Source organism: Trichechus manatus, unplaced genomic scaffold, assembly GCF_000243295.1.
Source record: "Trichechus manatus latirostris isolate Lorelei unplaced genomic scaffold, TriManLat1.0 scaffold00027, whole genome shotgun sequence".
NCBI classification, from domain to species: Eukaryota; Metazoa; Chordata; class Mammalia; order Sirenia; family Trichechidae; genus Trichechus; species Trichechus manatus.
Genome location: NW_004443963.1, coordinates 2,797,917 through 2,823,943, shown reverse-complemented (window position 1 = coordinate 2,823,943; position 26,027 = coordinate 2,797,917). Strand labels below are relative to the sequence as shown.

The following is a 26,027-nucleotide window of genomic DNA, read 5'->3' as shown; positions in this document are numbered from 1 at the left end:
TCACCTTGGTGTTCACCATGAGTCAGTGTAATGATTAGACTGTCAGAGGGGCCTCATTTGGTGAGGTCCAATAGAAATATGAGTCACAAAATAATTTTAGTAGCCACATTATAAAAAGTAAACATCAGGTGAAATTTATTTTGATAATATATTTTATTTAACCTAGTATTTCTAAAACATAATTTTAGCATATAATCAATGTAAGAAAATTAATGAGATATTTTATATTCTTTTTGTACTAAGTTTTTGATATCTGGTGTGTAATTTTATACTTTTATAGCACATCTCAGTTTGAGCTAGCTACATTTCAAGTGCTTAGTAGCCACCTGTGGCTGGTGGCTATCATACTGGTCAGTGCAGCACTATATCCTCCTTTGTAAATTGTCAGTTATGTTAAATATTTACTTTAGCCATCAGTGGTGTATTCTAGTTCAAAAGAGATAATGTATTTGAAGACAGATTTTAAAATAGTATTAAAATGTTTAAAACAGTCTTGTGGAAGAGGGATTAGACTAGGAATGGTAAGTGGGTTTTACGTTATCTGTCAACTCTGATTAGAATTACTGCTTATGGTGTGTGCTGATGCTGAATGTGCTTCCTTGAGTGTGTTTACCTGTGGAAAATCAGCTGTGGCCAGGTGTTTGCCATCACTAACTTAGACTTACTCTGTATGGTGCCAAGAGGAGAACTTAGACCAAAGAGTTGAATTTACATGGAAATGGATTTTGGCTTAAAGTTGAGAACTTTTCTAATAATTAGAGCTATCCCCAAATTGTATAAGCTTCCCCCAAGAAGCAAGTAGGTCCCTCTTACTGGAGATATTTGGAGGAGGTTGTACCTCTTTTTACAGATGTTCTACCAGAGAGTCAGTTAGATGAAAGAATTGAACTAGATAAACTTTACAGTCTCATCTGAATCTGAAATCCTGTATTTGGCCTTAAATGGATATGGTGGGACAGCCTGCCAATTTCAAACCCTTAGAATAACCCTTCCATCGACCTGGTTTTGCCCCAACCTCAAATATGCTAGAGCCTTGTGTAATCATTTGTATTATAGCAAGCTTTCCAAAGTTTCTTAATTTCCTGCCTATACAGTACTGCTACACCCCACACAAAACCCAAAATAGCATTCATCTCTCTGCCTGTACCACACACATACACACCCTGCCCCTTTAGTTGCAAATGTTGCTTCCAAGAAAAAAAGCTTCACTGGTAATACATAAAGCTCAGGCTATACAGTCCCTGGGATTTCTTTATCCCTACTCTCAATCACCACCTAATAACTCCATCTGTAATTTGAATGAGAAATTATAGTACCTAATTGTCACTACTACTGTTACAGTAGCAAAATAATGTGTGTTTTAGTATAAAAACTTCATTTCTCAGAAGATTGATTTGTCAAGTGTGGAAAAGGAGAAGTAACCCAAACTATGAAGTCAGTTTACGATTAGGCTGCTAAACTTACTTTAAAATTGCTTAGCTGTTGCTGCCTTGGCAAGTTTGGCTGTTAGGTATATGGCTGTTATACACACAAATTATGAAAGTGATAGAAATCAGCATTGTTTTTCTTTCCTTGATAAATGTGTTTCTAGTTCATTTTTTTCATTTATGGAAAAACTTTTGCTGTTAACTCTAAGTTCATCTGAATTTAAAGTAAATTTCAAAGGGTATCTGAATTACGTAGAGAAGGACACATGTAATGTATCTGTGCAGTGACTTTGCTAGGATCCCAAAGGCCCTTCTGGGAAAAATCAACATATCCACCTGAATCAATTAGAACGTAACACTATAAAGCCTTCCATTTTGATTCTGGCTGAATGAAATTCAGCTTATCAGACTAGGACTTCAGATAATTGCTATCTATATACACATGTATTCCATTTAATAGCAAGTTTCACCTGCTCTGGATTTTTTTCCCTGATAGAATTTTATAATCCCATGAGGTTTTTGTAAAAGATAACTATAATCACTTAATGTAGAGAATACCTTGGGTAATTATTCATTTTTTAAATTGCAATATTTTATGCTTATGTAAGTATGTATTATATGTATACAGTATAAAGAATAATAATAAAATGAATCCCTACTACCTAACTATCTTAAGAAATGAAACATTAGCAATTCCTTTGAAGCCCCTTGGGTTTTCTTCTCTTACTGCCTTCTGGCCACCAAGAGCTAGCCATGTCTAAAATGTTATGTTTGTCATTCCTTTCTTTTATTTATAAGGTTGCCATATGTGTTAGTATCCCAAGTCAGTCAATTGTTTTTCATGTTTTAGGCTTTATATCAATGAAATTATTCTGTATTGTGTTCTTTCATAGTTTGTTGCTATTGCTTAATATATTTTTGATATTCCTCTATGTTGAAGTTTATTTTCACTGCTGTGTGGTTTTATAAGTATCCCACAATTTATCCACTCTCCTATTGATCAATATTTGAGTTACTTTTAGTTTTTTACTATTGAAAACATTGCTAATGATTCTTATCATGTCTACTACTTGTTTTTTTTTACCCTCTTGTTTATTTTTTCCCTGTTAGTAGAAGTTTTACATGCTGTTTCTCTCTTTTTAATAGTTACCGAAGACATTTTAACATGCATACTTAATTAGGCAAGAAATTATATTTACCTTCTTTATGAACAGGACAAGGGCCTTTGTACCTTTGAACTGTTACAGTCCCTCCAAAGTTACATTGTTGTCCAGCATTTTAGTTTTCTATCATTTTTCTTTTCATTTTAACTAACAAATTAGATGTTGTTTTATATGGCCAGTATTTTATATCTGATAATTATTTTTCTCTGATGTCTTTGCAGGTTTCATTCTACTATTTTGTTGTTTGTGTTCATGGTCCTTTGTTTCCACATATGGGAGTGCATGCGTGTAAGATCATGTTTGATTGGACAGTATCTGTGGTAACTGTTTGAGGTCTAGGCAGAGGTAGTTCACCCAGAGAGAATTTGCCTTTGGTCCTGTTAGTTGGTGGGGGCCACTACCAACATGACCACCTTGAAATGAATTCTTTGTTATTTCCTAGACCATATAGTTTGTGTGAATTCAGACCTTAAGCCAATGGTTGGGATTCCTCAGGAGTGTCTTTTTCTTGGCCTTCACCCAGAGCCATGATAGGTATTTTCCACAGCAGCTTCCCCCCACGTCCCACCCCCTTCACCTTTAAGGATCTTGGATCTATGCAGAGGTCTCTAATCTGGCATCCTTCCTTGTATAGGCACTAAGCTTTGTTTCCTGTCCCTTACAAACTGAAGCTTTAGGTCATTTTGGTATGGGCAAATGCTGTTAAGGCAGCTGTGTTTCTTTCTAGGTTTGGATTTTTGCATTATTTTTGTGGTGGAAGAGCTTCTCAGGTTATTATCCATATTGCCAGACATAGGGATGGCTTGGCTTTTTAAAATTCATTTTTCTCCCATCTTCCCATGAGGATACAACTGAAATCATTTCAGAAGTACAGACCAGGTAAATTGTCTTTATTAAGCATTTTTACTGAGAATCAAATATCAAAAAGACTAAATTAACCATAGTATTATATGCATATTCACTATTCATAGGCTACTAGTACAGATGACCTATTTGTAATGTCTTACACTTATATAGTGCCATTTATAATACTATATGAAAATCATTGATACTTATTATAATGACTTTGAGGCACCGTGAGGTCCCAGAGTATCTTCCACATAATCAAAATTTTATGTTCAGTATAGATGTTTTTTCATATTGCATTCTAAGTCTTTGTCAGTTGATAATCCATGTGTGGTAATTCATTTACCTAGAATACTCTGATTCTCAGAGCATTCCTTTTTCATTGAATTTGCTGTGAAATGTGTTTACTATTAGGAATAAAACATCTCCTAATTAAGATAAAATATAACATGTTTATTGTTTATTTTAGTTGCTTTTGACTTATTTTGTGAGACTTAGCTTTGGTGTTGGTGGTGGTTTTTTATTTCAATGAGCTGGTTAAATCTGGATGTCAAGTTTGGATTTGAACTTCTCAAAAACAAATATGTGATCTGGTAAATTCTTCATTACAGTGATATACAGATACAGATTATTATGTTCTTTCTCATAACTTACTAAACCATTTACTGTTTATGCTTAGGAGGAAGAAGCAGACGTTGAAGGAATTCAGTATAAAACACTACGAACATTTCACCATGGAGTCAGGGTAGATGGCATAGCTTGGAGCCCAGAGACTAGACTTGATACATTGCCTCCAGTAATCAAGTAAGTTTGAAATTATTTTTATGCAAAATTTATTAATGTCCTTTGATGGCGATAAGTGATCTCAAGTCTTTAATCATGGAGATTTTTCCCCCAACTCTAGATACTAGATATTTTGACATTTGCTTTTATTTCATAACTTTGGTTTGTCATCTGCCTTTGGATTTAAACAGGCAGCCATGGCAGTGGTGCCTTGACCACGCATTTGGGCCTAACTACAAAGCTCTTTACCTGAGATTCAGGTGGATTTGAAGTATTTTCATATTCTTCACTGAGTTTGCCACTTTAATTATTAAAGGTACAGCTCTGTTAAAATGACTAAATTGGGTTCAGGCATTAATCAACTGTTTTGCCCCATATGTAGATGAGGGTCACATTTTCATGTTTTATGGTTTATAAATGTAGTTTTAGTCCTTGGGCTTTAGTTTTTGTGAAAGCATTTAAAAAGAGCGATTATTAGAAAAATCTCTACCTGCCTTCTTCATGAGGGCAAGAATATGTCTCATTATTTAAGGTTTGTAACAAAACACTAAGTTTGCTTTCTGTAATTATTGAATCTAAAAGGTACAGTATGTCTTCTTGTAGTAAACACTTCTTAGCAGCCAGAAGTTTGCTTCTACCAAGCTAACTTAATTTTTTTTAATCAAAGGATAATTTACATACAATGAAATGATGAGATCTAAAGGGTACAGTTTAATCAATTTTGATAAATGTGTACACTTGTATAATTTATACCCTCCTAAAAAACAGAATTTCTGTCACCCAAAAAGTTCCTTCATGCCTCTTCCCAGTCAATCCCTGTACCCTGCCCCTCACCAAAGCAACTATGGGTCTAATTTCTATTACCAGAAATTAGTTTTGCCTATTTCAGAACTTCATATAAGTTTAGTCATGCAGACTATATTTTTTTGTGTCTGGCTTAATGTGTTTGAGATTTATCCATGTTGTGTATACCAGTGGTTCATTTTTGTTTTTGATGGTATTGCATGACGTATGAATATACCATAGTCTGTTTATCCGTTCTCCTGTTAATGGACACCTGGCCAGTTTACAGTTTTTAGCTATTCTGACTAAAGTTTCTTGGAGCATTCCTGTGTACAACTTTTGATGGATATATGCTTTCATTTCTCTTAGTAGATTTGCTGAGTCAGAGGGTAGATATATGTTTAATATTTTAAGAAAGTATAAGTTTCCAAAGTGGTTCTAACATTTTGTACTCCCAGCAATAATCTTATAAAGTGTCGACCCAAGTCTTTTGCCCATTTCTTAATTGGATTGTCCTGTTATTCTTTATATATTCTGGATATAAGTCCTTTGTCAGATGTATGTGCTATTATTTTCTTCCGATCTGTGGCTTGCCTGTTTATGTTCTTCATAGTGTCTTTTGATGAGAAGTTTTTAATTTTTGTAAAGTCCTGTTTCTTTTACGGGTAGTGCTGTCTGTGTCCTAAGAAGTCCTTGCCTACAACAAGGTTATGAAGATGTTCTCCTGTGTCTTTTTCTGGAAGCTTTTATAGATTTTGACTAACTTAATTTTGAATAATCTGTACAACAACTCTTGGCAATAGCCAAACAGGAACAGTTGACATTAGAGAGAGAATAGTTGTCATGTCCTTTGTTGCTCTTGATTTTCTCAGTTGACCTTAGATTCCCAGATAATTGTAAAGGTAGACTTAATTACGTTAGCTCTCTGTAGAAATGTCTTCACAAAACTACAACTTAACATTATGTTCTGAGCTTTGAGGAAATTTCAGTGTAAAGAATGACCATATGAATAACATATATATGATCATATAGCCAGTATGATCATATGGTTAGTGTGCTATTCATTTCCATTTCTATTAAAATGAAATGTTCACAGAATCTGTGCCTAAACAAGAATCAGTCTCTTTACATTCTTTATATGAAATCCATCTCTTCTGGTTCTGAGTTAAGTTTTGTGATGCTTCTGTTAACCTAGATTTTCTGGTGTTATATTCTGTACTCCCTTCATTGCTTGGCACCTGTTTTCCTGTCCCCTTTTAACGGATTTGTTGTTTTATTTTATTAGCTTTTTGGGCTTTTTTAAACTCTGTTTTGTTTTGTTTTTTTCCTTTTGGTAAGCTGCCTCAAATCCATTTTAGAGCTAGACATATATGAATAATAAATTTAGAAAACATTAACCAGCCATTAAAGACAATATTTTTAAAGCAAGCTGACAGCACATTTTGTTGTTTTCAAATAAAGTATATATTTTTTTACAAAAATAGTGTATACTGTATAAAATTTGGAAAACACAAATATAATAAGGGGAAAATATGCCATCTCTATATTCTGTAACACATGGGGTCATTATGAGTCAGAATCGACTGGACAGCATATAAATAATTTTACACAATTGTGATTAAACTATATATACAAGTTTATATACTTCTTTTTTAACTTTACATTTTTTCATGCTATTCCAAAATAAATAATATTTTTTCATGATTACATATTGATCTATCAAGATGACTGAGGTTTAACTTAGTATCTCTTACCATATTTAACTTTTTATCTTTTGGTTAGAAAGAAACTCTTGCTGATGATTTATCTTTAACATTTAATTTCCTTAAGTCCTAGTCTCTCTCTCCCTGCCTGCGTACTCGTTTCTATAACCACTTGCTTATTTTTCACAACAGCTGGAGAATAAACTGTTTTCCTTACTTGGGTGCTCAGAGGTTCTGTGATTTTCTTAAAGTGATGAGGTGGCGCAGTGGTTAAGCGCTTGGCTGCTAACTGAAAGATCAGCAGTTTGAATCCACCAGCGACTCAGTGGGAGAAGGATGTGGCAGTCAGCTTCCCTAAAGATTTTACAGCCTTGGAAACCCTATGGGGCAGTTCTGCTCTGTTCCCTAGAGTCGCTGTGAGTTAGAATCGATTCGGTGGCAATGGGTTTGGTTTTTTCAAATGTATAAACTAAAGCAAAGCTTTGGAAAAAAGTAGGACAACACAGGCTGGCCATAAAATAATTTTGTGGAGTTTTTTTGTTTGTATTTTTGAGTTTTTTTAGATCCTAGTAAGATCTTTTTTTTTTAAGTAAGTATTCTTAACTCCTCTATTGTCTAACATTTTTACTGAACTTGGCCTCTTTTTACTAGTAACAGCTCTTTTTCAACCCCCTTGCTTGGGATATTTCTTTTAAAACCTAAAGTGACCTTTATCTGTTTTAGAGGTGCCATTTTGAACAAAGATTTTAAATGATTTCTTGATAACATAAATTTGAGTAAATCTACTTTAGGAGACCCTCAACATTAGTAGAAAATTTATTCTAGAATGTCCTGTAAGTGGGAAAATAATACCCAAAACAATAATGGGACAAATTCAAAGGAGAAGAATTAAGTAGAATAAGCTTTGTTTTTTAGTTTTTCTTCTTTTTTTGCATGTATCAAATACAGCATACATGGAAACAAGTGTATAAAATATATGTACAGTTTAACATGATTATTGAAATGCAAACATCCATGTAATCATCACCCAGGTTAAAAAAATAGAACATGTGGGGTCGCCATGAATTGGAATTAACTTGACAGCAATTAACAACAATATTAGTTTCCTAGGACTGCTATAACAAATTATCAGGTCCGCCATGTACCCCTTCCTAGTCAGAACCTTCCTTCCCCTTAATTAAAGGTAATCGTTCTCATGATTATTATGATAATCATTTTCTTGCCTTTCTTTATAGCTTTATCAGCTGTTCATACATCCCTAAACAATATAGTTTAGTTGTGCCTACTTTTAAACTTCTTACCATATATTGTGTTTGCGATTCATCGTGTTTCTTTGTAGCTCTAGTTATTCATCTACACTGAAACCTCTGAGGGCTGGAGTTCCACTGGACTGCCTTGTTTTTCCGAGTCTTGGAAGTTTTCTGCCTTTGACAGGTTGTAGTCTTGCCACATTTCTATCGCTATTAGTGGAAAATATTTACATTTTCCTTCTCTGACAGGTTTCTGCCTTATGCATGTTCTGGCTTTTGTAGGTTTTACTGTATATTGTTGCTTAGTATTTCATTGTGAATATGCTATAATTTATCCATTCTGCTGCGTTTCCAGTTTGGGGCAATTATAAGTAATTTGACTGCGAACATTGCTGTACCTATATCCTGGTTGCATGTGCTCACGTTTCTTTAGATATATATTTAGTAAATAATGGTTGTACCCATAACATACTTTCTCTGTAGCAGCTGGCACACAGCTATTCAATATTTCTTAGACTTCCTCTTTCTCATCCTTTACTCCTTTATCTCCTTGTCTCTTGTACCTGCAAGAGAGATGTGAAGAATGGATAGGGAGATGAGCTGAAGAAACTGAATCAAAGGAAAGTTGACTGGCCTAGATTGGAGATGTTGGACTGAGTTGGGAAATGCCCTGATACCAAATCTTGGACATTAGCAACCTATGATACCATGTGTGTGGCAAAAGACAGCACAAAGGGGGATTTTTTCCCCCAAAAAAACGTATTAGTTGCAACCAGGATCATAGTCAAATTATAAAGTGGACCTGGTTCGTTTTTGGTCTTCTCCTTCTTGAAATGTCCCAAATCAAAGCACTCATTTTCCTAATTCATTTTTAATTGAGTATAGATATTGACTAGATTATATGAAAAGAGCTCTGGTGATGATTAAGTGCTCAACTACTAACCAAAAAGTTGGTAGAACAAATCCACCCAGCAGCTCCATGGGATGAAGACCTAGCATTCTGCTCCCTTAAAGATTACAGCCTGAAAAATCCTATGGAGCGGTTCTACTCTGTCACATAGGGTCACTATGAGTTGAAAATCTGTTTGATAGCACCTAGCAACAATAAGGAGCCTAGGATTTGACATATCTTTGTGGGTCCACTATTCATCCACTACAGATGGTATGACATTCTTAAGCATTTTATGAATACACAAAAAATGCAAAATAAACTATGTACTAATGTAGTGTAGAATGCACCGTTTCATATAAACTCAAGAATCCACTACAAAATAACTTTCATTAAAACTTATGTTTCATATTTTTAAACTTTTGTTTTGTCCTACAACTTTTAATTTCACTTCTGAGAAAACTTTGGACAAAGAGGATTTGTCTGCTAACTTTGATCTGTTTCCTTCTGTGGCTCTTGACAAATCATCAAAAAGGGGTGTGGTAGCAGAGATGTACCAATGTATCCTAGCCTATAGATTAGGAGCCTTGCCTTAGAGAGGTCCTTAAATGTATTAGTGGACAAAAAGGGGTTAATTTTAATGTAGTCAGAACTAAAGGAGAAATTTAAATCCCTACAATATGCTGCTTATCAAAGAAGAATTAGAAATAAGCTCTGTTTTTCAACATATAAATATGATTTTTATTTTTTCTTAAACCATAATCTGATGTGCTGAGAATCTAGAAATTTTAGGATTGAAGGGGAACTAGTTAATAAATAATTGTTTGATGTTTAGATTTTATTTTTATTGTAGCATCCATTGAATAGAAAAAGTAAGGAAGCTTATGGATAACTGAAGAAATCAAAGACTAAAGTAGATGTGTAACTGTTTTTAATGTCTCTTATTGACCTGGCTAAAATGAAGATACTTTTTTAGTCCATCCTTTTATACTTTTAAGACAAAGCTTGAAATTAAATTTACTTGCTGCTTTATTATAAAATTCTAAATTTTATTATTGAGAAGACAACTCCAGAATATATGGATTTTTTAATGTATTCTTACAGTAAAATACTTAAACTACTTCCTACTTTCAGTAATGACTAACATTTTTTACCACAGATGCACAACATTCCCTATCTACTGCAAAAAAAAACTTGATTATGAATTTGGTAATTTTTTTTTCCGGTTGGTAGGGGGGGGGGCATTTCACTTATAGAGGTAGAAAATTATTTCTTTTATTTTGTTTTGATTTTGATTTTTTTGCTTCCAGATTTTGTACTTCAGCTGCTGACATGCGAATCAGATTATTTACTTCAGATCTTCAGGATAAAAATGAATACAAGGTATGTTGACAAGTATAATTTATAAATATTTAGAGTTTATTTTAAAACTTTTTTTTTCTTTTTTAATTGGATTTTTCCCCATTAAAATTGCCTTTTTATGGTCATCTTTAACGTAGGTCACTCAGGATCTCATTTATTTTATTTTAGGGTATAGGAACTAGATTCTTGGTAATGGCTGTAGATTATAAATCGGATATCGCTTATTAAATTAATTGAATTAGGCAGACATAGCTAGCAAATGGAGAAATAGAAATTCACAGTTGAGCAGTTGAGTATAGTAAGAGAATAATAGACATGAACACACATAGAGTAAGAGTTCAACTTCAAGGGAATAAATGATCACCACATCCCATTTGAAATTGTTCACTACAGGTTCATAAGTAAGCCCATGCTTACCTTGCTTATTGGATAGTCTAGCCCTGGTAGGAGGCAAGATTTCAAAGTGGTTAAGAGCACAGACACAGGACCCAGACTGCTTCGGTTTGACGCCGAGCTCAACCATATAATAGCAATGTGACTTTGGACACGTGACTCAATCTCTTTGTGCTTATTTTCTAATCTGTAAAATGGAGTTAGTCATAGCATCCACCTCATAGAATTATGACCATTGACTGAGCTAATACATGTAAAACACTTAGAACAAAGCTTGATACATAGTAAGCCCTATATGTGTATTTGTTATTACTATAATTAATAACTTTCAGTTTGGGTTGAAATTGCATCAAGTTTTCTTATAAGAACAGTATTGCTTTCTTGACTTTCTAGTAAATCAAAAATACGAATAATGTTATAAAACAAAAACTGTAAACTTTTTCAATCATTGAACAAATAGTAAAAATCATGCCCTAAATTAAGCTGTGTACAATGGGCTTAATATACTGTACATATTGGTTCCTCTAAGGTGTACCCATGAATAGCCAACTGGCACCTGGCACATAAAATTTTGATCTATCAAAAGTTAGTATGCTATTAATAATGGAAATTAAACATTTAATGTTAATTTAGTTTGCCTTGTAGACTGTGGCAGAAGCTTTGGAGATTGTCTTGGAGGACCTGGGTTCGTTAAAGCTTTCAGGAATGTTTGAACTAATTCCTCCTTTTTTTTTTTCTTGTGATGCTGTTCTGTATAGTAAACAGTACCATGTAGAACCACTTCGTTAGTTTTGAACTGAGATCAAATTTGAATTTATTTTGGAAGGAAGGAAAGGTCAGAAGGAGCAAAGAGGGAAGAGAAAGAAGAGAGAGAGGAAGGAGGGGAGAAAGAAAGGGATCCATTAAAATATTGAAATATCTGATACCTAACAGGCCTATTTAGGATTTCAGCTATAAAGATTTAGAACCATTGAACCTTGCCTGCCCCTATAGTCTTCCACCTTGCAACTTCCCATTTGCTGCCTCTATACCAAAATTTTTCTGGGTTGGTTGTGACTATGGACTTATATACTAGTTGTCTACAGTGCTGGCAATCATATTAAACAAGTGGATAAAGGCAATAGAAGGTGAAGTCCATACTATATGTGTTTATTGGATAGTAGCAAGTATGTAGAGCAGCAAATATGAAGTAAAAAAGCCAAGAGGGACTCTTAGAGCCCCTAAAATGTTTTCCTAGCTTTATTTTTTATTTAAGCTTCATGTAAAAAGTGAGAAAGGTGATGTGAGGACAGCTACAGAAAAAAAAAAGTGTGTATGTTTTTATAAAACATGCATACTAGAAAAAAAAGATCAAGCTAATGGCAGTGTGTTGAATGATCAACTTCTTTCCAAGATAAACCTTCCAGAAAAGTGGGTGTATAAATCATGCATTAAAAATAGCAGATTTCTAAAGAAATATTTATAGAAAAAGAGAAGCATGCAGTGAAAGCTTTTAAGACAGTGACGTAAAAATATTAGGTAGGAATGTTCTAGATTATTTTTCTAATTGTTTGAGGTTTTTTTACTAATTTTTTCCCTTATGTCAGGTTTTAGAGGGCCATTCAGATTTTATTAACGGTTTGGTGTTTGATCCCAAAGAAGGCCAAGAAATTGCAAGTGTGAGCGACGATCATACCTGCAGGTATGTTGCTTTTGTTACAACCAAATTTTTGAGTTTCCATTTTATTTTAATGAGGTTTACGTTTTAAAAATGAGAGGAAATGTAACTTATATAAACACCACAAAATGTTGTAAAAGAAGCATACGTAGTTAAATTGTAGATATGACAAAAACACGGCTTTCAAAACCAGTGAGCTGAGTTCTCATCCCAGTTAATGGAAACTTCCCTTGCTAGTTCATGGGTTCCTCTCTGCCCCTTTTTTTTAGATTTGCACATTTATAAAATCTAAATATATATTGGGTCAAATTCTCCAATATTGGACAAGGTCTGTAGTATAAAACAGTTGCCACATCATGAAGGTAATTCACACATCCTGTATGATAAGTTAGTGTTTGATGATGAACATAGAGTGAACTGTGAATCTCATTTGCTAAGTATGATTCATGGAAAATTTAGTGTTTTGACAAATTCAGAAGTCTCTACGTAAGGTTTTCAGTAGGTACAGTACATTTCAGTATCATGTTCTTTGATCCCACCCCCTCATCTGGAACAGATGAAGTAGCTCCAGTATTTTAATAATACCTAAAGCTGGAGAATATCACAAATAAAGAACAAGATGAAGAGCAAGAGTAGGATGTGGAAATAGGCTGAGGAGTGAAGTGAGTTAATCAGTCATTAGAGGAGTGTCAATTACTTTGTTTGCTTTAACAGTACTGTGACCAAAAACAAAACACTGCTCTGAGATATTGCATAGTTGTAATGTTTGATAAAGCTATGTCAGAATTATCAGTATTAACACTTGTGTACGTTGAAAGCCATTAAATAATGTGTGCTTTCACATGGGAAGTAAAGCTGCTAGCTGCATTTTTAATTTTCATCTTAATATAGCTCATCCTTTTAAAGTTAGAGTCATGTGCCATTATTCTTTATTTACTGTTTACTAAATTTTTCATGTCAGGGACATGAAAGATTTACATGACATTAAGACTGTCATGTATTAAGATAAACAGTAATACCCAAGAGGAACATACTCCTTAGAATAATCATAAGATGAGAAGGCAAGAAGGGGTAGATAATCAGGACAAAAGAAAAATGAGGAAACCAGGGGAAGAAATGGTAGAGAATGCTGACACACTGTGGGAAATGAAACCAAGGTCATGAAACATGAAACACTATGTACAAACTGTAGAATAGGAAACTAATTTTCCCTGTAAACTTTCCCCTAAAACACAGTTTAAAAAAAAGATTCTCATGTATTAAGAATCCTTTCTTTTGAAAGGGCCCCAAGTATTATACCTAGTCTGGATAAAGACCTGAAGAATAAATGGGACCATTTTTAAGGTAAAAGTCAGATTTGACCACTAGAAATAAATAATGGCATTTCAGTTCTCTAAAACATGAACTTTTCTGATCACAAACATTTGGAATAAAGGAATCTGAAACGGGGGACATTAGTGTCTTTACAAGCCAAAGAATAGCCTCTGAATAATGAACAACTACCAGATAGACCAGGGATTACACTCAGTGGTCTGATTTTTTTTTTATTATAGTAAACTTTGAGATTTTTGTAGATTAGTAAAGTTTTCCAAAATTTTGGGGACTGATACAGGGTTGCCAAATTTTTATTTTGTCGAATAATAACAGTTTTTAAAATCTGGCACCTTCTGTTAACATCACTTGATAAAAGAAAGGACATTGTTACTCTAAACGGTATAAAGGGCTTAATTTCAGAGTAAGTTCTTTAAATGCATTTAACTTTTTGAAAAACTCAGTACATTTCCCCTAATACCTCATTTTGCTAGAGTGCAGTTGATGATATTGTTCAGTAAATATTTACTCTCCTCTCCTCACTACCATGAAGGAGAAAATTTTCCCATCTCATTGATGTTGGACTTAGCTAATATAATGTTAGCAGATGTGATGTGAGCAAAGATCTTTAAATTTTTTACCTGATTTGACTTGGCCTCCTGTGCTGTATCATCTGCTTATAAGGTGAACATGTCCTGGATAGCCACTGGTCCCAGAATGAGAAACACATGGAGCAGACATGGACCATTCTGGCATTATGAAATAGTGCTTCCCACAGACTCATGAAGAAAAAATATTTGCTTATTTTTGTAAGCCACTGGAATTTTGAGAGTGATACACACCATCATTGTAGTCATGGTTGGGAAGCTGAATTTAGAATTTATCAGCTTAGTTCGACAATCAGAAGTAAAGGAGAATTCTGATGGGCTATTAAAGTCAAGCCTCTTAGACCAAAAGCTGAGCAATATAGATATGATAAAGAAATAAGATATAAGTAAAACAAATTTAAAGTAAGGAAGAATAGTGAGCGTTGTATACTCTTTACAGCAGTAAAGGAAGGAATTCTGAGGAGATAGACTTTAACAGAAAAACTTTGCAGTACAACCACCTTCATTAACTCAAAGGGTAGGATTGCCAACTTACAGATAAAGACACCAGCCAAATGGCAGCTACTATACAATTTGAACAGAGGGAATAGCCATTTATATCGCAGAGGTCACTACTCTTACTGTACTAAAGTAATGCCAGCCGTAGGCTGGGTCTGCATGTTGGTGGTAGAGGTACATTAGTGAAATGTTTGTCAAATCCTAGTCAAAGCCTGCATCATATTAGGAGTAATTTTATATGCAGATGATACCATACTAAAAAAGCATACTAAATAGAGCGAGACCAAAGACAGTAATAAAGTAGAAAATTTCAGCAACGTTATTAACCAACTAGACCTAACAGACTGTTATGGATTGAATTGTGTCCCCCAAAAATGTGTGTCAACTTGGCTAGGCCATGATTCCCAGTATTGTGTGATTGCTCACCATTTTGTCATCTGATGTGATTTTCCTATGTGTTGTAAATCCTATCTCTGTGATGTTAATGAGGCAGGATTAGAGGCAGTTACATTAATGAGGCAGGACTCAGTCTACAAGATTGGATTGTCAGTGTCTTGAGATATAAAAGCGAGAAGTGAGCAGAAAGACAGGACCTCATGCCACCAAGAAATAAGAGCCAAGAGAATAGCACGTCCTTTGGACCCAGGGTCCCTGCACTGAGAAGCTCATTGAGCGGGGAAAGTTGATGACAAGGACCTTCCCACAGAGCTGACAGAGAGAGAAAGCCTTCCCTTCGAGCTGGCACCTTGAATTTGGACTTCTGGCCTCCTAGACTGAGAGAATAAATTTCTCTTTGTTAAAACCATCCACTTGTGGTATTTCTGTTATAGCAGCACTAGATAACTAAGACACAGACATATACAGAACACGCCATCCAACAATAGCAGAATACACGTTCTTCTCAAGTGTACGTGGGACATTCTCTATGATAAACCGCGTGTTGGGCCACAAATCAAGTCTCAAGACATTTAAAAAGATTGAAGTCATACAAAGTATTTTCTCTGACCACAATAGAATGAAACTAGAAATCAGTTACAGAAGAAAACCTGGAAATAACTAGTATGTGGACATTAAACAACACACCCTTAAACAACCAATAGATTAAAAAAAAAAAAAAAAATCACAGGGGAAATTAGAAAATACTTTGAGGCAAGTAAAAATGAAAACATACCAAAACTAATGAAATGCAGCAAAGGCAGTGCTCAGAGGGAAATTTATAGCTGTATATGCCTACATTAAAAAACATGAAAGATCTCAAATCAGTAGCCTAACTTTATACCTTAAGGAACTAGAAAACCCAAAACCAAACCCATTGCCGTCGAGTCTATTCTGACTTATGGTGACCCTATAGGACAGAGTAGAACTCCCTCATAGGGTTTCCAAGGAGCAGCTGGTGGATTCAAATTCACTGGAGTGGAGAAGAGTACTGATGAAGATTGCAGAAAGCGTATCTCCTATCTTGAAATTTCCCCACCTTTTGAGGTATGTCTGAAGTCCACTGGGACATTTAGATGTCGTGTAGGATGTAGAATGTCTAGCATCCCTGGCTCTTAGCCACTAAATGCCTGTAGCACCCTAATCATTGGGACAATCAGAAATACTCTTGTCTTAGTTAGCTAGTGCTGCTATAACACAAATACCACAAGTGGATGGTATTAAAGAACAAAAAATTTTTTTCTCACAGTTCTGGAAGTAAAAAGTCCAAATCAGCCTCAGCCTTCTTGATCCCTTCCTATGGCAAGCCCTGGGTGTTCTGTGGTTCCTTGGCTTATAGACGATCTTCAGATTGCATCTGTCTCCCCAGCCCTCATCCCCCATTTGTGCTTGCATCTGTGTCTCATGTGCTCTTTTTGTAACTCAGAAATGGTTAGGTTTAGGACATACCTTAAACAGTTGTGACCTCATTACCATAACCAAGAATAGGATTACATCCATAGGTGTTGGGGTTAGGATTCGAACATCTATTTTGGGGGGAAACAGTTCAATCCATAGCAACGGTCTAGGTGTTGGAGCTACCCCCTGTTGAAAGCCACCGATTTAGATAACAACAGTGTGTGACCAGGCACTATCCTAAATGCTTTTATATGAATTTGTAAGTTAATTTATATGAATCCTCATAAAACCCTTTACGGTAGGTTCTCTCATTATTACTCTTTAATAGATGAAGAACCTAAGCAGTTTGGCTCTTAAGCACTACTACACTGTGTCATGTTCTACTTTAAGGTTCTTTGAGAAGTTTTAGTTTTTTTATATGACTGAAAAGAATATATTACATATTATAATATATATTATTTATGTGTTATATAATAGAATTGAAAATAAGATGTTTGTATTTGTTACTGATTACGATCAACCATGATGTAGGGCTTAATAAAATTGATAAAAATTTTTACTTAAGAGTTATAGCTTTAGAAATATTGTCTACTGCTCATGAAGAGTTTATAATTTTTGAAAGATGCCTTTGCCAGTACACCCTGGCACCTATTCTTGAAGTGAAAATGTCATGGTCCTTCAAACTCCGTTATCCAAATTATTGCAGATGAGGAAGAAGAGTAAAGGGAGCTCCATGGTGTCCATGATGCCTAAGTAACACAGGGTTTGATTGCTGCTGAGAAACAGGCTTTCTTAGAGGATATAGAAAATTATTCTGGAGTAGACTGCTTTGGCCTTTTCATTAATAAGTATTTTGTTAAGTCAACCATGCTTTACTACCTTAGAGATCATCACAGGACCTAGACGAGTACACTTGTGGTAGGTGCTCAGTGACTGGGTGGGTGAAGGAATGAATACAATTATGTATCTGTCACCACATCTTTATAAGAAAGAGTGCAGTTACCAAGAAAAGCAACTGTCGTGAGATGCATTTAAGAAAGTAATTTCTCACGTAAATCGTAGCTGTTCAGCCTCATGTTCTATACCGTTTCCTTTATGGTCCTTTATCATCTCCACCATACACACATACACATATGTAAACATATTTATGTGTATGCATACACATACGTGCACAGGAAGATATAAATACTCGTGTTCATGTTTATGGCCCAGCATTGTCAAAAGAGACAGAGAAGTACATATTAATTTAGAAAGATTTATTATCCCTCTACCTCCAAAAGAAGGTAGAAAATAGTGTTTCTAAGTATTTAATGGGTTAAGCTTATTATTTTAAAAGTTCACTAATACAGAACATCTCATTCCTGGTTGTTGCCAAATAGCAGATGTTCTTGTATATTAGAAACAGTACCATTCTGTAAGAACAAGTCAGATCAACAAATATTTGTTAAACACATTTAGTGTGGCCAACATTTAGTACTTTGGGGGATACAAAAGAAATAGAAGACCCAGTACTCACTGTAACTACAGAGGATGTCAGAAGTAAATCCCTTTTTTCCTCCCGTCCCCAAATAATCTTTCAAACTATTAGATAAATATTTATGGTGAAAGAAAATTGGCTTTTAGAAACCAAGGAATTCTAAGTTTAAAACTAAAATAGGTGACATAATGTGCCATTGGCTTTGTCTGTAAAAGATGAGCTATCAGTAGTTGTCATGTTCTAGCTGTGATAATTTTTTTTTAAAAGAATGAGAGAAGGGGGTAGGGTACAAAAAATAAAGAATAAGAGTTTTTTTATGGAATATAATCAAATCACTGGGTGAGGGGATAGTAAATTACCTAAGAGATTCCCTAAGCTAATAAGTATAGTTCTTTGAAAAATTTTACAAGAGGAAGAAGAATGTTTATCAAATGTCTTCCATTTACAAAATATTGGCTAAGTTCTTTTCCATATTAGCTCTGTTTATATACATTTGAGAGTCTTCAAGGTCCATCATTAAGGTGGAGTTTTTTCCCTTCCCCTGCCCAACCCTAACTGGAATCACAAGATACATGATCTATTTAAAAATTGCCCTTATGGGAAACAGAAAGAGGCGACTGAGAACCTTCTCAGGGTAAGCCAATGGAACAGCATTTCTTGGGGAGTTAATAAATAAACCATGCTAGAGTCCCTGATGGACCAGGAGAAAGGTGGGGTGCAGAACTCAAATTCTAGTCAAAAGACCAGACTTAATGGTCTGACTGAGATTGAAGGAACCCCAGAAAGCATGGCCCCCAGACTCTGTCAACCCAGGACTAAAACAATTCCCGAGGCCAAGTCTTCAGACAAAGATTGGACTGGACTGCAGGACATAAAATGATACTCGTGAAGGGTGTGCTTCTTAGCTCAGATGGATGCATGGGACTGGATGAGCAGCTTCTGTCCAGAGGTGAGATGGGAAGGCAGAGAGGGTTAGGAGCTGGTTGAGTGGACATGGGAAATCAGGAGTGGAAAGGAGGAGTGTGCTGTCACAGTATGGGGAGAGCAATTAAGGTCACATAACAATGTATGTATAAATTTTTGTATGAGACTAACTTGAATTGTAAACTTTCACTTAAACTACAACAATGTAAGAAAAAAGAATACTTTCATCTATATTCATAGGGAAAAAATAAATAAACCATGCTTAAATAATTGCAGGTACAAAGTGAAATCAGGAGAATTTATATTAATCAATTATAATGTTATGGTTAAATAATTCAGAAAATAGAGTGCCGTGCTTGTCTTATAAATTCCCTCTGATTTTTTGTAACATTTTGAATCAAGATCGATTATTGAATAGTTCTAACAAGAGCTTTAAGAGTGAGATAAAATTGACAGTTTGCATTGAGTTTGATAATACTTTACCTCCAATAAACAGAACATAGAATTCTGTGTCTTTATAAGAACTATCCAAAAATTACACCAAAACCTGTTGATTTCATCTTCAGGCCTTTTTTATTTCAATGCAATGAAATAGTATGTTAATAAAAGTTTATAATAGAGTAAAAGTCTGCAAAATGATGAAAGAATTTTCTAGAATTTTACATAATTGTGTACTGGTAGTATCTCTCACTAGTATTCAACTCTTTGTTCTCTCATATGTGCCCTTGTAGATGAAATATAAAACCTGTACTTAATAAAGTTTGTTGCCATGTCCATTACTGCAGTAATTTAAGCTTGCTTTCTGTGGCCCTCATGTGGGTACAGTAAGCGAATTGTATAAATGGAAATCATATCCAAAAACATTTTTCAGGTTTATTTTCAAAGTCCACTGATGCGAACGATAAGGAGTGCTTTCCCTCATTTCTAGCTTTTATGTTCAGCACATAGTCCAATTTTAAGTTGTATTTTTCTTGGAAATAATGAAATGCTAATATTTCCTGGGTAGTATTACTGATGTTTGTGTTAAGGCTTATGTCAGTTAAAGGAAAAGTCCTTTTACTCTGAATTCCTTGAAGATGAAATCATTACGTATGATCAGTTTGAAATCTACCATATGGTATTTCTTTGCAGTTGGACATTTAATTTTGAGGTTTATTTTTAAATGTGATAAAATTTCTCACGATTCCCATCCTTCAGAAATGTATCTCTTTGTTTATATAAGTTAAAAAAGATGTTAGTAATTCTCCTCTGGGGTGGCCTCAGGTAGTTTCTCACCTCTGTGATAATAAATTTGTAATGTTCTAGTTTCAAGAAATTAAAATGAAAATCATCAGCATATAAACTTATAAGATTGTTTTACCCTCTTCAAGACATCATGAAGATGTGCAACAGTAGATTTTTTTTAATATGGTATACCATATTTTTACGCAAATAACATGCACCGTCTACATTTGTTTGCCAGCTGCTCCCTCTACCCTTGAGGTATTTTTGTAAGCATGCTACACTAATTTTTTTAAAGCAACATGTTAAAAAAAAAAAAAAATTGGCTTAGCAGCGCTTATAAGAATACTTCAGAGGGGGAGGGAGCAGTTGGCAAACAGGAAAGGTGCATGTTATTTACATAAAACTACAGTAGTTGATTTATTAGTGTTACATTTGAAATGGGTCACTTCCTCATCTCCTTCCCCCTCCCCCCCCCCCGCAAAAATAAACACACTTACTTAGATTATCAACTCTGTCTTTGGCTCATTTTTATTAATTTTTGAAAGGTAAAATAATAATAAACATATACAATTATCTCACATATCACCCTTTTAATTCTTACTCTCAAGTCATTAAAACTTGTAGTAATCTATTTTTTTTTGTAATTAATACCACAGCTGGTATGTTAATACTACCACTACTTGCTTAATAGTCTCAGATATTAAAAAAATAAAATCAAAATTAGTCTAATCTTATTTGCTGAATATATTTGAAACACACATACTGAAAGTACCCTGTACAAAATTCATAATTCAAACTATCTTGCTATTTTGTTACCTTCAGTTTTAAGGCATTCATCCACCTATCAAGGTGCTCTATGATCTGAGCCACAAGCAGACAAAGTTTATTTATTAACCATTCTAACCTACCATATCCGCTGTCAACATTTGTCTATCAAATCCCTAGATTCATGCTTTCAATTATATGGTTCCTCACCTCTAAACTCCTTTTGCACTTAGGACCGGATATTTAGCATTAAATTTTTTGTCATTTGTTTGGCTTTTCTTTCTTATTGTGTGCCCATTTACCAAGGAAATGTACCATATTTTACCCGTTTCAAATCATCCATAGCAGGATAAGTAACTTAGTGGCTGATTATTTGGAAATGAGAGGGAAGATAGGCATTTTGCTATCACAGAATCAGTGTAAAACATGTTTCTCCTCTAAGAATGTTGGATGTCTCTTTCTTGTACCCAGCAACATTGTAAAATGCCTTCTCATCCCTGTAACTACATCTCTGTATTACTTTTGCTCTTGCTTTCATTTTTAATTAGTCAGTATACCGATTCATGTGATCCAGTCATGTCATTTAGAAAGATTGTGGTTTGCATTTTTTGCTTTACCAGCTAGAGAGGGCCAAATGGATACAGATGTGTCATTTAATGTCATCCATTCCTTCTTTTGTCTGTTGTTGTCGAAAACATTTGGTAATAGAAATTTCCTTCTACAAATGAACTCCCCAGCAGACAAAGAGTTGCCAATTAAAAATTGAGAACAAACAAATAAAAAGAACAGAGTATTAACCAGGAAATTTCCTTTTAAATTCTCCAAGGGAACATTTCCCTCTCCTAATTGTTAATTTAAAAGACCCCTGAGAATATTGAGGATATCCCCAATATGCCAACACCCAATTTATGGGATCCTTTTTATTAATTAAATGAGACAGTTGCCTTTAAATACTATATGGTAGGGGTACTTAATATTCTGCTAAAAAGCACTCAGCCTGAAATGAGGCAATCATTTTAACAATAAACTACTAAAAGTAAAGAAGTGTAATTCATAATCTTAGATCTGGATGCCTTTTCAGGCACTGAGTATAATCCCATAATTTTACAGCTAAATCTCAGAATCCTTTTAAGACCAGAGTTGGGAAGGTGGGAATTTTTGTTACAGTCAAATTGGATCAAAACTGTCATTTTATTTTACTTGAAGAGTGATGCTGTACTCATTCAGTGCTCTTTGATTTAGTTATTGACTCCTGAATATGTCAGCAGAGTAACTTTACCTTAAAAGTTTTTTCTTTGAAAATTTCCATTACACACATTTAAATAAGCAGATGTATACATTTCATATAGCTCTTGATTTTTGGCCAAGGTAGTTTAACCTGATAACATTAATTTTTTATGCTTTTATAAATGGCGTATTATCTTTCCATGTGTTTGATTATGTATATTAAGAAAGCTGTGGTCCCTTAAAGCTTTTCTTTCTGTGACACACCACTTTTCTAGAAAGTGTGCCTCAGTGGTCATAGTTGATTTTTAGAGAATTTATTTATTATAAACAAATAAATTTATAGGCAAATATGCTTAGAAATATTAAAATCTGAATTTCCAAATTTATGAAATTTTTTCCTATTACAGTAGAAACTCTCTTACCTGATGTGATCTAGACCAGTAGTATCTTAATCAAAAAGTCAGTAAACTCACGAAAATGTTTTAAAGGAAAGCCTACCTACTATATTTTAATGTACAACATATAAGTGAATATCTGTTTCCCAATCTTTAGATATTAGGTCAGGACTTCTTTTTTTCTTCTTAGGTTATGAGTCCATTGATTAGACTTTGTCATCTTTCTTACATGAACTCCACCCACAATACAGTATCTACAATGGAAAAGACATTTGCAAAACAGTCTTAAGTAAAAATACATCTAGATTTTTATTATTTGATCTTTTATAACTGCTGCATATACCTAATTTGAGTAGGTTTTTTTTTTCTTTTTAGAAACTTTAATTAGTCGCCATCAACTTAGTGTCATTGAAACAGCTCTTTCACATTCATCTTTTATATGTAATATTATATAATTATAGTAACAAGCCAAGGTTTGCTAAGCAAAGAACCCAGTCCCTCTTGGTAAGCATACAACAGATGCCTATGTGGGCATATTGGCATATTAAGAAGTAACTTTCTCATTCTTGTCAGTTCTACAAGAAGGAAAAAAGTATTACAGAGAGATCAATTAAGAGAGCTTTTTACTGTTCATTGTGTTCACTGTGTTTTGAAACTTATTCATGTTTATCTACACATAGATTCATGAAAATAACACAAAATGGAAAAAACAGGTGATTTGAGAAATCTGCCTTATAAACAAGATCAGTTGAAAAACTGTACCTTTTGCCATTCAGACAAGTGATTAAGATTGCTTTCGTCAGAAAGTAAGAAAGTTTAGGCTTTTGCATTTGGTAATTAAAAAGAAAAGTGAAGTACAGCCAATTTGAAAAACTACTTGACAATATTTGCTAAAACTGAACATATTCATAACCTATAATCCAACAATTCCATGCATAGGTATATACCCAGCAGGGGTGTGTGTATGTGTGTTCACTAAAAGACATGTATAAGAAGATTTATAGTGACATTATTTGCAAGGAACGAACATTGGAAGTACCTTAAATGTCCTTCAGCAGTAGAAATGGATAAGTACATTGCAGTGTCCTTAATCAGTGAAATACTGTATACAGCAATGAGAATGAATAGAGTACGATAACATGCAGCAGTGTTGGTAAATGTCACTAAACCTAATGTTGAATGAAAGGAGCCAGACAAAAAAAACTACCCACCATATGATTCCATTTTTATGATCAAAAACAGGCAAAACTAAGCTATAGTATTAGAAGTCGGATAATGGGTACCTTTTGTGAGAGGGCGAGGAAGTACGACTGGAAGGGAACACAAGACAACTTCTTAGAGTTCTGGAAATACTCTGTTTTTTGATTTGGGTGCTGTTCTCTTTGAGCTGTACACTTACAATGTCTATGTTTTAATTTTGTAAGGTGTACTTTTTAGAAAAAGTCAAAAAAAATGTGACTTTACCTGATGGAGCTAATATTAACTAGATGGGCCACATAATAAAGACACAGAGAAATGAGTTAAACTTCAAAAAGGATTGAAGAAGAGCTTAATTATGAAATCTATCAAAAAAGGGAAACAAAACTTCACAACTTAAATCGTGCCATCTGTGGCTAATATAACTCATTTCAGCTCAGTTTTGTTATACTTCGCATGTTTAGTACTTGGATTATGCAAGTAGTGAGAATTATTGAATAAGTATATAATTATAAACCATAAATCATCCGAGTCCTCTGAAATGTACTCTTAGATCACCCTCCTCAGTTTTACATCAGTTTAAAAAGAAACTACCAGGTTTTATTCTGGATAAAACACTGTTTAAAAATTACACAGAAATTTGGTTTATTGGGCAGGAATACACTTAATTAATTGACCTGTTTTTATATAACATCTTTCTGGAAATGCTCACTCGTCTGTGCCAAGAAATTTGGGAGATAGCTACCTGGTCAACCAACTGGAAGAGATCCGTATTTATGCCTATTCCCAAGAAAGGTGATCCAGCCGAATCTGGAAATTACCAAACAATATCATTAATATCACACACAAGTAAAATTTTGCTGAAGATCATTCAAAAGTGGCTCCAGCAGTATATCGACAGGGAACTGCCAGAAATTCAAGCTGGATTCAGAAGAGGACATGGAACCAGGGATATCATTGCTGATGTCAGATGGATTCTGGCTGAAAGCAGAGAATACCAGAAAGATGTTTACCTGTGTTTTATGGACTATGCCAAGGCACTTGACTGTGTGCATCACAGCAAATTATAGATAAACACTGGGAATTCCAGAACACTTAATTGTGCTCGTGAGGATCCAGAGGCAGTTGTTCAAACAGAACAAGGAGATACTGCATGGCTTAAACTCAGGAAAGGTGTGCGTCAGGGTTGTATCCTTTCTCCATACTTCCTCAGTCTGTACGCTGAGCAAATAATCTGAGAAGCTGGACTATATGAAGAAGAACAGGGCATCCAGATTGGAGGAAGACTCATTAACAACTTTTGATATGCAGATGACACAACCTTGCTTGCTGAAAGTGAAGAGGACTTGAAGCCCTTACTGATGAAGATCAAAGACCACAGCCTTCAGTATGGATTACACCTTAACATAAAGAAAAGAAAAATCCTCACAGCTGGACCAGTAAGCAAGATCATGATAAATGGAGGAAAGATTGAAGTTGTCAAGGATTTCATTTTACTTGAATCCACAAGCAACACTCATAGAAGCAGCAGTCACGAAATCAAAAGACTCATTCATTGCATTGGTCAAATCTGCTGCAAAAGACCTCTTTAAAGTGTTTGAAAGCAAAGATATCACCTTGAAGAATAAGGTGTGCCTGCCTCAAGCCGTGGTGTTTTCAGTCGTCTCATATGTGAAAGCTAGACAATGAATAAGGAAGACCAAAGAAGAATTGCTGCCTTTGCATTGTGGTGTTGGAGAAGAATATTGAATATACCATGGACTGCCAAAAAGAACAAACAAATCTGTCTTGGAAGAAGTGCGACCAGAATGCTCCTTGGAAGCAAGGATGGCAAGACTACATCTCATATACTTTGGACATGTTGTCAAGAGGGATCAATCCCTGGAGAAGGACATGATGCTAAGTAAAGTAGAGGGTCAGCTAAAAAGACGAAGACCCTTAATCAGATGTATTGACAAAGCAGCTGCAACAGTGGGCTTGAGCATAATAATTGTGAGGATGGCACAGGACAGGCAGTGTTTTGTTCTGTTGTACATAGGGTCACTATGAGTTGGAATCAACTCGATGGCACCTAACAACAGCATCCATATTTTACAACTTCAATCTCTTGTTCCCTTCACTTGAAAGGAATAAAAAAGAAAATATTATGATATGTATTTTCTCAATGTATATAATAGCCAACAAAAATCATACATATTAGAATAAGATCAAAAGAATGAGGGGTTTAACTACTGCATGAAACCCAAAGGGATCTACATAAATGGAAAAACATACCATGCTCATGGATAGGCAGACTCAACATTGTGAAAATG

General features: G+C 34.7%; 1 protein-coding gene across 4 annotated transcripts in view; it reads left to right on the top strand.

The window, feature by feature from the left end:
* NUP37 (nucleoporin 37) overlaps positions 1–26,027 on the top strand; it is a 44,927-nt gene that overhangs the window by 3,565 nt on the left and 15,335 nt on the right. For all 4 annotated transcript variants that reach the window (XM_023728966.1, XM_023728964.1, XM_023728965.1 and 1 more), the window contains 3 exons: positions 4,116–4,240; positions 10,155–10,227; positions 12,186–12,280. In XM_023728966.1, the coding sequence (XP_023584734.1) occupies positions 10,177–10,227; positions 12,186–12,280 (146 nt within the window). In that variant the 5' untranslated portion in view covers positions 4,116–4,240; positions 10,155–10,176. The remainder of the gene's footprint in view (positions 1–4,115; positions 4,241–10,154; positions 10,228–12,185; positions 12,281–26,027) is intronic.